The sequence below is a fragment of the Montipora foliosa genome, chromosome 2 (genome assembly GCF_036669935.1).
Source record: "Montipora foliosa isolate CH-2021 chromosome 2, ASM3666993v2, whole genome shotgun sequence".
NCBI classification, from domain to species: Eukaryota; Metazoa; Cnidaria; class Anthozoa; order Scleractinia; family Acroporidae; genus Montipora; species Montipora foliosa.
In genome coordinates, this window is record NC_090870.1 from 1,923,061 (window position 1) to 1,938,060 (window position 15,000).

The following is a 15,000-nucleotide window of genomic DNA, read 5'->3' on the forward strand; positions in this document are numbered from 1 at the left end:
CAATTGAAAACCGCCCTTTTGGCATGAGCAGATGTAATTACAATGGCAGCACTTTCTCCTTAGATATTTAACTACCTTGAGTGTTGTTTGGCCGCAGTCAAACCCATGACCTCCGCAGGCTAGTCCAATTCCTTGACCAATAGAGCCAACTGGTTGTCAGATACATAGTTTATATTTGTGAATATGCCCACCTTTTTTGTATTTTTTATATTTATCAGTTCCATGGTGGCTGTTTGTCCTTTAATGCAATCCACATGATTTTGAAATTGTTAAATTTTTATTAACAAATTCTCCAGCCAACTGCAGAACAGATGAGATATGCTCAGCTTCTGAGCACAGAGGATCTCACAGTGGTGGATGCTAAAATCAAACAGGTATTGCACAATTTCATTTAATTTATTTGTTAAGGTTCTCCTTGCACCTTTTACAGAAAGATACAACACACTTTCCATTGTTAACAGATAGAAAGTCTAGATGCATCTTTCTCAAAAGCAAGGAGGGCTTTAAACTTGCAGGCATTGTTTTGAGTTTACCTAAATGTAAGGCAAATGTTTACTGTAAAGTTATACCTACCAACAAATTCTTTGACAAGAATTTTGCTCATGAGGGCATAGAGTCTTCAGGTTAATGGATCCTCCACAGTAATATTATTATTGTTTATTAAAAGTTAGTTGTTTGTTGTAGCTCTTCGTCCCACACTCCAAAGAGGTTCTGAGTCCATTAGGAGAATTTTGAATAACCACCACATTAAAGTTGCCCAACAGAAGGAACATCAAACTGACTTGTTTTTTTCTATACAATACAATGATTGGAAAAACATAATTATATGCCACAACGGACAAATCAAATGCCATTTTGTTGCACATTTAGAACATGCCTAAAAGCATTTTTTTTCAAAAAGGAAAACTCTGCCTTGTCAGAGCATGATTGCCAGTGACAGGGTTACCATCAGGGCTTTTCTTTGGATGCTCAGCACCTTAATTCCACCCAATAACGTCTGCTTTAATGTCTCTGTTCCTTATGTTTGTGTGCTAACTACTAGTTATGAACGAACATTGACTCCAGTTGGTGTTAATGGGGGAGCACTGCCTTGCGTTAGGTTAGCCTGTGCGACTTCCAGCGATTGTTTGACAAAGGAGCCTCACTTATCTCCCCAGCACTGTGAGCTGAATGCAAAACAGCACGTGCTAGATCGGACAAGAGTATCGGTTAGCAGGCGATATTCAAAAGGCAAGGCAGCCAATAAGCTTGGGGGAAGTCACTGCGCAGACTTAACCACACCACACAGGAGTGTCCCGAGTTTATTGACAGACAACGAGGCCCCAATCTCGACTCCAAAGGGAGGGAGGGAGGGAGGGAAAAAACCAAATCGTAACCACACTAATATATGGAGAGCTACCTTCGCTGAACAACAGAACATAAGTGATCTCTAAATAGTTTTTACATGCTTTTATAGCGAGACAAATGTCTGCTGGCATAGCCAATCGGAAGAGCTGAACTTCAAGAGAACTTAGTGTTACACATGCTAACTCTTAGCCGTGAACAGAGCTTTGAAAAAAGCTCCAGTGCCGTGGATCGTACTAGCCTGCTAGCGACAACAAAGCTGCAAAGTTCGAAGCAAGAATACAATAAATCCTTAGTGTATGCTGACCTTGGCAACTAGACGGCATAAGCGCTACATTGAAAACAGAGGCGCCATGAAAGGGTTACAGATAATATTGTCACGATCCATTAACTACATTTTACTTGCGTGACAGTGCCTTTAACCCTTTAACACCCAAACCGGCTTAAACGGCCAGAGTATTTTACTCTGTCTAATGCCAGACGATTTTACTCGTCAATGGGGAACCCCCGGGAGTCAATGGGTTAATCACTCACTTAAAAACTATGCCCCCATTAAACATTGGTGCCCTCTTATCTCGGACATATCTACATCTTATTTGAATGAAAGGATGCTAATCAGTTACATTGTGTGGTATTAAAAGAATCTTGTTTCATTCTTTACACAGTCCTGATGAAGGTACTAGCACGAGTGTCAAAATGTTCAGGCTTGAATTACTACTTTGTCAGTTAATTCATTCAAACCTGAGTAGCTTCAAACCAGTGTCTGATTGGAGTATCAACCTACATGTAACCCTTACCCATTCTCATCCTCCTGTCCCCTCATGCAGCCACCTATCATCATGGATAAAAACTTACTTTCCCATTGTTGTCTCTGTTAGGTAGCCGATGTGACAGGGTTTAGTATGGATGAAGTGAGCGTTGCTTTGTATGATTGTAATTTTGACACAGAGGCCACCATCAATGTTCTGTTAGAGGGTGGGCACGATCAGGTAGGGTTCAATAAGGATTTGTTTTTAAAGATACACACACGTGATGCATATTTACAGGTATATCTCTCCCTCCCTCTCTCTCATTCTGTCTCTATAATCTATCTAATCTCTATATATATATTTAGTAAAAAGTTGATCATTGTATAATGCAATTCAGACGTTTTCATTGGCTTAGCTATCATGGTATACAAGGTAATATACCATGGTCTACAAGTAAGGTAAGCATACGCCACAGCTCAAAAATTGGTAAAAGGGCCATAAAAAAATCTATATTTTGAGGGTGTTTTTAATAAACAGTTACTCCACTCCTGCTTGTTGGATATGAAATGATTGCAGCCAGCTCGCACTTCGTGCCACGTTGGCTGTCTATCATCTCTTATCCAATGCATGCTTGTGGAGTAATAATGTTAAATAACTATGACATTTTTGTAGAGTGAATGGGTGATGAGAACAAACAAGAAGAAGAAGCATCAGACTGCAGTAACACAAGGCATTGATTCTATCATTCCAACATCACAAACAGCTCCATCACAGACATCCACGACAACTCCGTCAAAACCAACTGGACCAAGACAACCCAGGAGCAAAGGTACATTGACTGTGATATTATTGTTTGATAACATGCCACTGTTACAGTGATCAACTGAGTTCCTTTGATTTCCTTGAGTGCTGATAATTATTTTTATATTTAGTTTGGCAAAGGTTTTTTTCAATAAATTTTTTTTCAAATATTATTTTTTCAGCAGTCTACCCATGAGGGTACATTGGGAAGTGTGGCTAGGGTATTCCCAGTGGTGGTTTTTGTGATGGGGGTGCGGTTGACTGTTTAATAATGTGATGAAAAATTTATTTCCAGTTGAAGGTTTTCTAAGTTTTCTTTCAATGTATTTAGGGAGGAATCGACTGCCTGGAGACCAAAATAATGTTACAGACAGGGATAAAAAGAATGATGGAACATTTAACAATAATGACAGAAATGCTGTAGAAAGTGGACGAGGAAGAGGTTCAAGGGAAGATAGATGGAGTGATCGCAAACCTAGTGGGAGAGGTTTGTATGCCCTGTCCATAAGTTGTAACTTGATTTGTGAAAGCCCATTTGCAGTTTCAAAATTATTGTAAATAGTATACTGGGAGGGTTTGTAGTGACAACATATATTAAAGCTTTGCAAAACTATTCTCTGAGCAATGTTTTATGTTGTAACCTTTTTTTTCCACAAAGAGGGTGAATTTTTGCCAAATTTGACTTTTCTCAGGTGGTCCTCTGAGGCGTGGTGGCAGAGGAGGAGGAACCGGGAGACCAGGGTAACTATTTATAACTTATAAAAACAACTTGGGTTTTATTGTATCAATTATAACTCCCGTAGTCAATTCTTTTAAACACTTCACTGAAAAAGTAACTGGTACCATAAATGCATTCCTTCTTCTCTGAAGCTTTAGTGATTACATCTGCTGTAAGAATGTGGAAAAATAAAGCCAAAATTAACAACTGCATCGAGCTGAGTGGAAGGTGGGCGCCCAGGATGTTCGGGGGTCTCCACTATGATCAGCCAGTCCCTAGACAGTAAAATGCTCCCATGGCTAGCAATCCCTGCAACCCAGTCATGAGCCCCCACACAAAGACGTCTGGGCTCCCGTCACACTCTGATAACAGTGGGAAAAGGAAGGATTATAAGGGGTTAGAATTAGGGTTAGAAGCTGGGAGGAGTTTAGTTTCCAGTTCAGTTAGATGTGATGATTTTAATACGTTGCATTAAAATTTTCTGCTATGACAAAATTATTAGGAGATCATTCCAGTCTCGTGGCAGAGATCGTCCCTACAGATTTGGTGGAGGAAACAAAAATTCTTCTGGTGCTCCAACTGTCAATGGACCAACAGTGAATGGTAAGGAATGGTTCCCTCTTAGAAAATAGGGCAGAAGATAGTTAAGTAACACAGACAAATGGCAGGATTTTGTGGTTTCATTTCGTCAAGGTACGAATATGTTCTGGTTTGAAAACCTACTTTTGTTTTTTCAAGGTACAGAGACATGGGGAGATGATGATGATGATGCTACAAAACACACAGAGACTAAAGGTGAGTGTGATTTGGATGATTAATTAAGGTCTTTGTTAGACTAAAATGTGTGGATGAGAATTTTCATCTATCATTTACTTGGTCCATTTATACAAACCATGGCATTTTGAAATTGTCAGATACTTCAGATCTCATTCCACCAACAACAGAAGAATGGGGGCTTGATGAATGGAATCCAGTTGAACAGGTAACTCTTCGAAATATAGTTACGAAAAGTGCATACACCAGGTCCGATAGCAAATTTACAAATTACAGGTACTAGTTAGCAACTTTTCACCAAAGTGGAGGTGGCTACAGTACTACTCAAAGATAAGCGAACCACCAAACACGTTTCAAACTAGTCTTCAACTCGTTTGCGTTTGACTTCCAAAGTAAATGCAAACGCATTGATCAAAGTCATTAACTTTCCGAAGCATCTGCATCACAAAAGGTTCAATGATGTGTTCGAAAAGTAATGTCAAAATAAAACGTACTCTCGTCGTCTGACAATGCAAAGTTCGGCTTTTGGCCTATTAAACACAAAAAGGTGAATGTTTTTGGATTTTTGCATGACGCATAGCAGTGTCATGTAAACTAAAGTTACAAGATAACTTTTGAAGAGACCAAAAACACTTCGATGACAAGTGTAATGAAAATCCACAATTTAACGCGCTGGCAAGCAGTTGTAAACAATCTGTGAATGGCTTTGCAACTGTCCTGAAGCTTTTAACTGCATGAACCCAAAGCACCGGGGACAATGTTTTTGTTGACATTTGGAGTGGTCTTTTGCTATGAAAATAAAATCATTTGAGATATACAGGAACGAAAATACATGTTGCGCTGTTTCAACACGAACATGCGAAAATTTGATGTGACAGGCCGACTATTTTACTTTCTGCATGAAAACGACTGAATTAAATGATTCAGTTTAAATCATTGAACTGTTCAATAAAACCTCCAAAAAATCCCGAAAAAATCTCATTACCCCTTTGACGTCCAAACCGGCCAAAGTATTTTACTCTGTCTAACGCCAGACGATTCTACTCGTCAATGGGGAACCCCTGGGTGTCAATGGGTTAATACCTCATGAAACTGAACAAACTTTCAGTTCCTTGCGAGGCAAATTAAACATCAGTAGGGAGGTGATGAAAGGTCACAGCACCACAAAAGGTCAACATCACGCAAACTGGGACTTCAAAACAGCGGCGATAGGAAACGTTTCACGGATTAGTCTGCTGAATATCTTACCGGTCTAGTCAAGTGCAAGACAACGTTACAAGAAAGATCATGCACTACATTTAGAGAGTCTTTCCGTCGCAGCACGTGCCGGTTTGCTGAAAGATTTGTTAGTTTGGCCGCAAAACAATCAAAATTGCTCCATAAGGTACCTGATTATTGATCGAAAATTATTTCAGAGTTTTATAATTACTGAGAATCTGTTTCGTGGTTGTTCCTTGCCGATTATGTACATGTAAAAAAATTGATTTCATGATTTCATTTTGTGATGCAACTAAAAACACAATTCAAAGGTGCAAAAATGAGTAACAAAGGCCAAATGCGTTGAAAAGAAACTAGTTTGCAAACGGTTTGGTTTTATTTTTAAACGCGTTGACTCTTCATTCTCAACGCGTTGGTTCGTTTGTGATGGTTTGCTTATCTTTGAGAGGTACTTTAGTCGACACTGAGGTAAATAGTTGTTTTAGTATATACTAAAACAGTGAGAATACAACACAAAAAGATGATTTTAACTCATTAATTCCTGCACAGATTACAACATTTTCAGGCGCATTTTCCGCACTAACTGTTCAGGGGTAAATAATTAACAATTATCCTGTGAAATCGTGCGGACTATCGCCTGATACTTAGCCGACGAGACGGTGGGCCAAGTGGGCTAAAATCAGGCGATATTCCACAAGATTGAGCAGGATAATTGTTTTAGAATTTAACTCATTGATGACAAAGCACAATTTTCTATGTTTATTCGGGAAAAAAGCTGGAAAAACTACCATTTTTCTTCCTGACACACAAAATTACATGATATGGCAGGATATACATTGAGTACACACGACGAATATTGAGCATACTATGACCATATTTGGACAGTGTCACAATGTGTAAGGATATCTGGAGTTTGAGTAGTGTGGGTGTTCAACGCTATCCACTGTTTTAGTATGAATATTTGTATAAAGCAAAAAATGTAAAATAAAAGGATGCATTGTGACTTGTGCTTGCTAAAAAAGTACAGCCAATGGAATTGCAGCAAGTTAAGCACATGAAATCTTCTAGATGCTCAACAGTGGTCAAACATAAACAGAACAGATTATGTAATTTTAAATTTATGAGAAAGAAGGTAACATACAAGAGACTTGAAAACAAGAGCAAGTGGGCAGCTATCTGTTTAAGGTTGGTGGTTAGACAAGAGTAATTATTGGCTCACTGTGGCTCTAACCACTGTAGGCCAGCTGGCAATGGGCAATTGAACTAAATGGGAAAAAGAAGAGCTCCTAAGAGGTCATGTAGTACATGTATCTTAAGCCCAAGTTTCCCTTGACAAGAAAAAGGTAGGATTGCTGCTTTTCCTTGTCAAGGAAAAAAATATCAAAGATGAAATTTGTTTGGGTAAGTAAATGACAAGGAAAATATGGCAAGGAATATTGATGAGATTAGTTCTTAGTATCACACTCGTGTTCGTTCCTGTCAAAATACACAGAACATGCAAAATGGCAGCTAAAACGAAAGCAAGGTGGTTTGGAACAAGCTATATGTACTCGTAGAATAACAACTATTGCAGGCACGGGTGTATCTTGTCAAGGAAAACTTGTTGATCATTTACATGAGCAGTGATAATAATTTATTATCATTGTTGGGTTAGGAAACTTGTTTAGGAAAACTGTGCAAACAGGCCGTTATAAAGTTGAATTTGTTGACTGTTTTGTAGCCAGTAACATCAAACAGTAATGATAAGCTGTTCAGTGATGTTGGACCTGATTCTCAGTCATGGACTGATAATGCAGACGGTGTGGTGGCATCATGGGATATTGATGAGCAAACTGTCAGCTCTGTTAGCTCAGCTGCACCTACAGTACCAATGGTAGATACCATACAGAAACTTGTTGACACCACTGCTCATGACATTGAAAGGTAAACCTACCGAATTTTCCTTTTTTTCAAAAGGTTTTAGAAGTCATCACAAACTCCATGTTTTGTCGTGAAAATTTAAGGACAAAGTTTCAAAACTTATAGACATTGCTTTGGTAACATAAGAAATTTATCTTTGTTTTGGTAAGAGGTTGTTTTTGCATGTACATGTATATACTTTTGAATCAAAAAAATAAAAGTAATTGGCAAAGTTCATAGTAATTTTAGCAAATTATTATTTTTTGAAACATTCAGTGGTAACATTTCTGTCCATATTGTTATATTCAAGTGTTGACATGGCCATTATTCATGCTAAATTGGCTACAAACCAGCCTGGTAGCAAAGACCAGTATTCTGAATTGCCGATGCCTCGCATTCCGCTCCCAGGTGAGCTTCATTCCCTACACAACACCCAGGAGAGCATTAGCAAGTTATTGGACAAAGTTGTCTTGTCATCCTCCATTGGTGTACCTCCTCAGGATTCTTCAACAACTATGCAAGCTCAACCACAGAGGCAACCACGACCGAGCAGAACAAAGAAAACTCACAAAAGCCAGGTACTGTGACCATTCTTCCTCCATCTCTTGTCATCTCTTGATCTTTACCCAAAGGGTTCCAGTGAACTTATGCATGTCCTGAATGTTTCCAGATTCCTGTCCAACCTGTAGAAATGCCAGGATCTATGAATGATAGTCTTGATGTACAGGTTTGTGGATTACTTTTTATGTATCATTGGTGGACAAAAGACATTTTGAACCGAAATACCGTTTGTTGTCTACACAACAATTGGCATTTCATATTCCAAGTCATTACTCTGATACAAATAAATTTTCCTTCTGAGAATTCTGATTTGGAGAAAGCACTGTCTTGAATAGCATTGGTAATTGAAATTATAATAATAAAGCACACCCTAAAGTGGCCCTGGTGTTTTTTCCCCAGTGGCAAAATACTCATTGCTTTTCTGGTTTACTTTCAGTTTGGAAATTTGGAGTTTGGTGGTGATTCTGTGAGCAGTCCAAGAAAAAAGGAGGTGAGTTTTGGTAGTTTTGCTTCTTCTATGATAGACCTGCCCAGGCCTTGAAAGTTATTCTTTATATATCATGTACTAAATAGGACTTTCCCCCACCTACGCCAGTGATAGAAAGCACAAGATCTGAGGAACAAAGGTAAATCATTGATTTCCTTTTGTAATTAATTTTTGTTTGGTGCTTATCTTAACAAATAATTGAAATTACTCCACAACTTAATACATGCCAAGGTTGCACCATTGTTACATAGCCTGTAAATTTTAATGATTGTTTTGTGGCAACCTCTAACTACAGTTCAACCAGCAGCAGTGAGTCACCAAGCCCACCATTGCCATCACATCATGTTCCAACAAGTCTACCATCCTCACCAATTACCACGCCTATTACCATTGCAACATCCACATCTGCTGGATCAACTCTTACATCATTAGAAGAGAGCTCACCACGGCATTTCCAGCATCCTTCTCCGCGAAGTCAACAGCAGTTAATGGGTGTGTCTCAAGTAACAAAGGTAAGTTGAAAGACTAACCAAAACTACTAGATTTTTAGCATTAAAAATTCCTAAACAAGTGTCCATATTCTTTTTTTCTATTTGTATTCCGGTAGTTCACTTAACTTTTGGGGGTCCATTTGTAAAGCACTTTCAGGTGAAAAAGGTATCCGCAGTGAAGATTGTAAGTAAACTTCCTGTGCATGTTTATCTTGTAGCCTGTTGCACCAGAACCAATTCCTCTGCCTCAGATGGATACAAGAGAGACCTCTATTCCTAATACTTCATCTCTCTCTACTGATCAACAAAAATCTTCTCCTGCACTTCAGCCAGCACATATTCCATCTCCATCCTTAAGTGCAACAAACCACAACCAAACAGGTTCCCCATCATTAGTGAGAGCAACACTTCCTTCAACCATGCAAAAGGATCTTAATCTGGAATCTCGAGCTTATCAGGTATAGATACCTTGAAATATTATTTTTGAACTTTCCTTTTTTGTGTGTTTGATTCCCTAATACCATGGCCATTTTTTTTTCAGAAGCATGTTACACAGCCAATAGTGTCCTCAACAAAAGATAAGCTAAACACCAATTCCCTGAACAGTACTTCTGTAGTACCAACGAGTGTGCAGAGAAATGAATTGTCATCTGTGGAGCCTCTTCATCCACCTCCTGGGGTGTCAATGCCACACCACATGAACCAGGCTTCCAGTGTTTCATCATCAGGCTTTACAGCTGTTCCTATGTCAGGCTCAGGGAAACCAGTATCGCATAATAGTACGTTGCTTAACACTGGTTTATGTTTTGTTTGTCAACATCTGCAACACTACCATGATTTTCTTTTTGTCATAAAATGAGGTCCAGAACAAAATCATTTGTTTCTTAAATGCGGGGTTGACAACTGTTAGCACTATTTGAGTTTTCTTAACCCGTCTTAGGCCTCATTAACATAATAACGTTTTTTAAAACCATTAGAGAGGAGATAAAATGATGGACATTTGCTTTGGTAACGTTTTTGCACACGCTTTCAGTGTTCTCACCAGGCCACACCCTTGCGGGATTCCTGCAAGAAAAATAGAAATGGCACCTTAAAATCCATGCAAATAGACCCTCTTGGACCCACAGGGATGCTACGAGCAAAACAGACTAGCAGTCTTGTAAGGGTTCCAGCAAATAGTCCAGCTCTTTGCTTCTTCAACTGAATGAAAACAGTGTATCGAAGTGTTCAATTTTATTGACTTTTGCCTTCGTTAGTCACACATGCGTTTGCACAGCTTTGACATCTTGGCCGCCATATTGGATCAGGCAAGTACTTGATGTAACAGATAATTTACAGTGCGGGCTCATGTTATTTGTCATGGCACAGAGAAAATAAGATTCTCTCTTTTACCTGAAAGCACCAAGGAATTAAGAAAGTGTAGAAGATCATCGAAATGCTCACTGGTGAAGAGGACATTGAAGAGGACATTGAAGAGGACAACATAACAAGCAAGATCTAAAAGCTATTTCATTGAAGTAAATCAGTGTTTTTCAGAGTGAATGGCAAATACACATGGCTATGATGCCGACATAAACATCACGACCTGTAAGATCTGTCTTGAGGCAAACAAATCAAATGCATTTACAATATTGTCAAAGGGCCACCCTTGCAAAAGTTCCAATTTGAATGTGCCTTGATGAAATGGACAGAGAAATCATGAAGGATGTTATCCACTCTCGTCAGGGAGCGCAAGTAACTTTGTCCCTCTTAAGGAAGCTCAAAATAGTTTCTCCCTTTTTCAAACAAATAAACATTGTGTCCTTAGATACAGTTAGGGTAATCATATCAAGACGAAATTTGGCCAGGGTATTAAGTGCCCATTGTAGATTTTGCAGATTAAATATTTCTCCAAAATAACGTTGCAGGGCTTGAAATTGCGACCAATACAGTCGCATTTGCGACTGAATTTTTTCCCTTTGCGACTAGGAGTCGCAAATTTGCGACTTGTTTTCATCTTCGCTCTTTCGAAAAAAAGGGTTACCAGTTGCCAGTTTGCTGCTCTTTTTACTAAAATAAATGAAGAAATGACAAAACTATTTTGTTTCTTGCCATGAGTTTTCTTTCAATCTGAAGATAGCGTAATTGTAGCGTAATTTCGCTGCGATGTTACGTGCACAAATCCGACAAATCCATTCCTTCGATATCATTCGCCATTTTCAGCGGTTTCTTTCAACACAAGTATTGTGGGCTCATATTTTGTTTTGCTACACCGCACAATGCAGCGCGACGATTTTGCGACTAAATTTTGCGAAATTGCGACTAAATTTTCGTATCTTCTCGCAAAATTGCGACTGGATTTTTTCACTAATTTCAAGCCCTGCGTTGCCAAGATAAATGGTCTTTTTTGAAGAAACTGGACAGTAAAATCTTCCCATTCAGCGTTATCAGGTAATGTAGGCCAATTTTTCGGAAAAATCAGTTTTTTTGAAATGTTGCTGATTTTTTCTTTCACATACAGAATGTTTTTAAATTTGAAATACAAACGTTTTAGATTAATCTAAGCTAACATGCAAAAAATGAAAAAAATTCCGGAAGCTGAGATATAAACAAGTAAAGTTGCTAAATCAGGAAAATGAAGGGGTTACAAGATCAGCTTTAAAGCATGCGTCACCCGCTCATTTGAGTCAGTGCGTGAGTTGAGCTACAGGCCAACACAAACGGATTTAAGTGACCGTTAAACCGTAGGTGAATATGAGATGTCTATTTATATTCCATATATATAGGAATTAGGAGAAAGGTAAGTGAAATTAGCGGCATTTCTGTATTTCTGGTGATCCATTTGAATCATGAGCTGACGCAAGCAGCTTATGAATTGCGTGTGTGGCTTACGTGCGTGCACTCAGCTGAAAACCCTTTCGAGCCTCCTTAAGCTCCTGCAGGGCCCCTATTGTTGAGGAAGGGGGTCCTGGGACTCCCTACTTAAGACAAAATCTTGGTGAGAACACTGCCCTTTGCTTTATCCTTACTTAGTCTGATTTCATTTAAGTTTAACAGTGGCATTTTTTTGTGTTGCAGCCAAACCTTCCTTGCCTCCAGGAGTTCTACCACTGAACACTCTGTATGGCATGCAACAAGCTGGTCTCATTCATGCTTATGTAAGTGCTGAAGACTGTTTATAATTAGTTTGATATCTTTCTCAAGATTGGAATAGCTTTTAAGAAGTTACATATGTCCTGTCTTGGTTTTGTTCACAGCCTATGCCATATAGCTATGATGATCTTCAGAGACTGCCAATGGTATTGTCAAGCATTTTATATCTTTATATCTTCTGCTTAGATGAGGGCATTTTTATTCTGTTTGTGTGGAGGTAAAACCAAATAATCTTTTACCTACTCTAACTTTTGTTTCCCTCAAGTCTCCTTACTATGATATGCCTGCTTTCCAAGCAGCTGGAAGGGATGGCCTCTCTTCAACATTTCATGGTAAGTACATGGTCGTGACCCTCATAATTATTACAAAATCATTGTGATAGTGAAGTATGAATTCTCTAGATTTTTGTGGAGACTGGTTTGAGCTTCCATTTCATATTTATTAAGGCTTGAATCTGTTTATTGAAAGAAACATCTCTTGGGTGTTAACTTATAAACAGGAGAACAGAAGTTTGGACGGACAGATGCTTCTTCACCAGTGCCAGCCTCATTGAACCAGACTGTGACTCTTCCCCAAGCTCATATCCAGCAACAGGCATTTATCAATGCCACAACAATGCCACCATATTATGGTGGACTGGCATTTTACCCAGGAGCTGGCATGATGCCTGGAGGATTTCCAGCTTATACAACACCTATGTATCAGGTACACTTTTACAAATTTTGTTATTTTTTCCTCCTTTCAGGTGGATTGTTTATGCTTAAGGGCCCACTGACGTATTTTTTGGGGTGCGTTGCTAAGGATGTAATGGTCAAGTAATTTGAGAGAATTTGGCATTATTTTGGTCAGTTTCCAACTTTTGTAAACCAATGACCCTAAATATGACGTCATCATGCCACGCCCATGGCCACGTGACCAATAAAAGAAAACTCTAAATTTGTTTACGTGCTATGCAATTTGGGTATTTAATCAGTAGTTTGATGATTTGTATTCGTTTTTGCATCCAGCCAAGCATGGTAAACGACACTGAAATACCTATAACATTTTCAAACGAGATGCTTCCATGAAGCATACACTGGGTTGCCTGTGGTACGTGTTACAGAAAATCAGAAGGCACTGAATTGTGTGGTATTGAACTACAGCATTCCAGTCTGTGAAGGATAACAAATAAAAGAGAAGCGAGAAACACTGGCTTCTGGGGTTACATGTTGATAATTTTCAAGTTCCCTCACAACTTCTTTTCACCACAAGTTTAAGCGTGCCCTCTGAGCATCTGACAGCTTTGTAATACTAAAGTTCACTGAAGTTAATCCCTGTCCGGCAGGGTTAGTATCAGGATGGAAGACCAAAACAATTTACCCCTCACAAAACAGAAGCATCGGACCGAAAATACTATTAACGCTAACAAATGCAAACTCAGCAAGGTACAGATTTTGTTAGCTTGCTTTATGCAAAACAAGTATTGATGCAAAAGTAAATAACTATTGATACACAGATTTCAGAAAGAGCAGAAGGAAGTTTCCGGGACAATCGATCGAGAATCAAATATTTACGACATGAAAACAACATTAATTTTGAACCGTGAATATAGAATATAAAAAGTTACGATGAGCGGCAAACATTTTGGGAGAAACTTGCTATGTTCAAATAAATCGCAAAATCGAAATTGACATGGCCGGAATTCAGCGGGCGCCGTGATTCAGTTACCACGCCATGTTTACTCGCCAAACAGTGAAGCATCTGTGTCAAATGATTATAAGATACCGGGTTTTTGTAAGTTTCTTTTTCTGTCAAGTGTTATAAATGAGCGAAGTCAAAACAAAGATCACAATCGCCCAACTCTTTGAGGTTGACCATTTGTTTTATGCAAAGACAAAATTTACTCTCCAAGACGTGTGCAACGTTATTTATCACCAGGTAATTCCATCATTTTGGAAATAGCAGCTACTTTATTATTCATCGGCGTCACAATTTTTCACTGATTTGGGGCTCATTTTGTTGAAACTCAAGCATGCTTCCAACAGGCCTGTGAACCCTTCCTGCTTACAGAGCAATACTAAAAAACTTCTCCCATATCACATTTCAACCTTAAGCTCGAAAATTCAATACACAACATGATATTATAATTCACAAAGGCAGAAAATACCACAGAATCCTTTTCCAGCGAAAAATTTATTGAAACAAACAACATATTTGCTCTTAGAGGCGAAAACCTTTTCCTATTTCATTGCGTGCGTGAAGACAAGAAACCCAATCGTGTCAAATTACCATGTACTTCAGGTTTCCTGAAGAACCTTTTCCTTGAGAAGAAAATGCTTTACTATTGCCATAAAAACTATCCAGTTAAGCTCGCATATCATAAAACATGATGAATTCATAAAGGCCACCTTTTCCAGCGAACAATTTTTTGAAGCAAACAACATACGATATTTGCTGTTAGAGGCAAAAACCCCTTCTATTTCATTATGTGCGTGAAGAGAAGAAACTCAATCGTGTCAAATATGCGCAATATTGCAACAAACTAAATTTCAGGATCAAACCGTTTCCATGAAGAACCTTTTCATTGCATAATGAAGCACAAAATAGACGACAAGCTTTCTTTCAAATAATTCTTGGCTGTCACATTTCCAATTATGTTTTTACTGAAGAATGTGCAGAGTTGATCACAGATCCACGTAAGGTGTTTGACTCGTTCTTTGTTGAACCCATAAGTTACCAGAGAATTTTCCATTTGGTTTCAATGTTCTACATAACAGCACACGTGGTAAAGTATTTGAAATACAGCTCACTTTGATTTCGGCTCGACGGGCGATAGATTGTTGTCGA

General features: G+C 38.7%; 1 protein-coding gene across 4 annotated transcripts in view; it reads left to right on the forward strand.

The window, feature by feature from the left end:
• LOC137992002 (ubiquitin-associated protein 2-like) overlaps positions 1–15,000 on the forward strand; it is a 26,368-nt gene that overhangs the window by 2,361 nt on the left and 9,007 nt on the right. For 3 of the 4 annotated variants that reach the window (XM_068837032.1, XM_068837033.1, XM_068837034.1), the window contains exons 3-22: positions 297–374; positions 2,223–2,333; positions 2,766–2,922; positions 3,226–3,381; positions 3,587–3,635; positions 4,115–4,215; positions 4,351–4,407; positions 4,527–4,594; positions 7,325–7,527; positions 7,814–8,081; positions 8,174–8,230; positions 8,501–8,554; positions 8,638–8,690; positions 8,847–9,063; positions 9,261–9,500; positions 9,584–9,821; positions 12,100–12,179; positions 12,279–12,320; positions 12,440–12,506; positions 12,674–12,879. In XM_068837032.1, coding sequence (XP_068693133.1) covers positions 297–374; positions 2,223–2,333; positions 2,766–2,922; positions 3,226–3,381; positions 3,587–3,635; positions 4,115–4,215; positions 4,351–4,407; positions 4,527–4,594; positions 7,325–7,527; positions 7,814–8,081; positions 8,174–8,230; positions 8,501–8,554; positions 8,638–8,690; positions 8,847–9,063; positions 9,261–9,500; positions 9,584–9,821; positions 12,100–12,179; positions 12,279–12,320; positions 12,440–12,506; positions 12,674–12,879 — 2,502 coding nt within the window. The remainder of the gene's footprint in view (positions 1–296; positions 375–2,222; positions 2,334–2,765; positions 2,923–3,225; positions 3,382–3,586; positions 3,636–4,114; positions 4,216–4,350; positions 4,408–4,526; positions 4,595–7,324; positions 7,528–7,813; positions 8,082–8,173; positions 8,231–8,500; positions 8,555–8,637; positions 8,691–8,846; positions 9,064–9,260; positions 9,501–9,583; positions 9,822–12,099; positions 12,180–12,278; positions 12,321–12,439; positions 12,507–12,673; positions 12,880–15,000) is intronic. The other variant, XM_068837035.1, reaches the window with a different exon arrangement.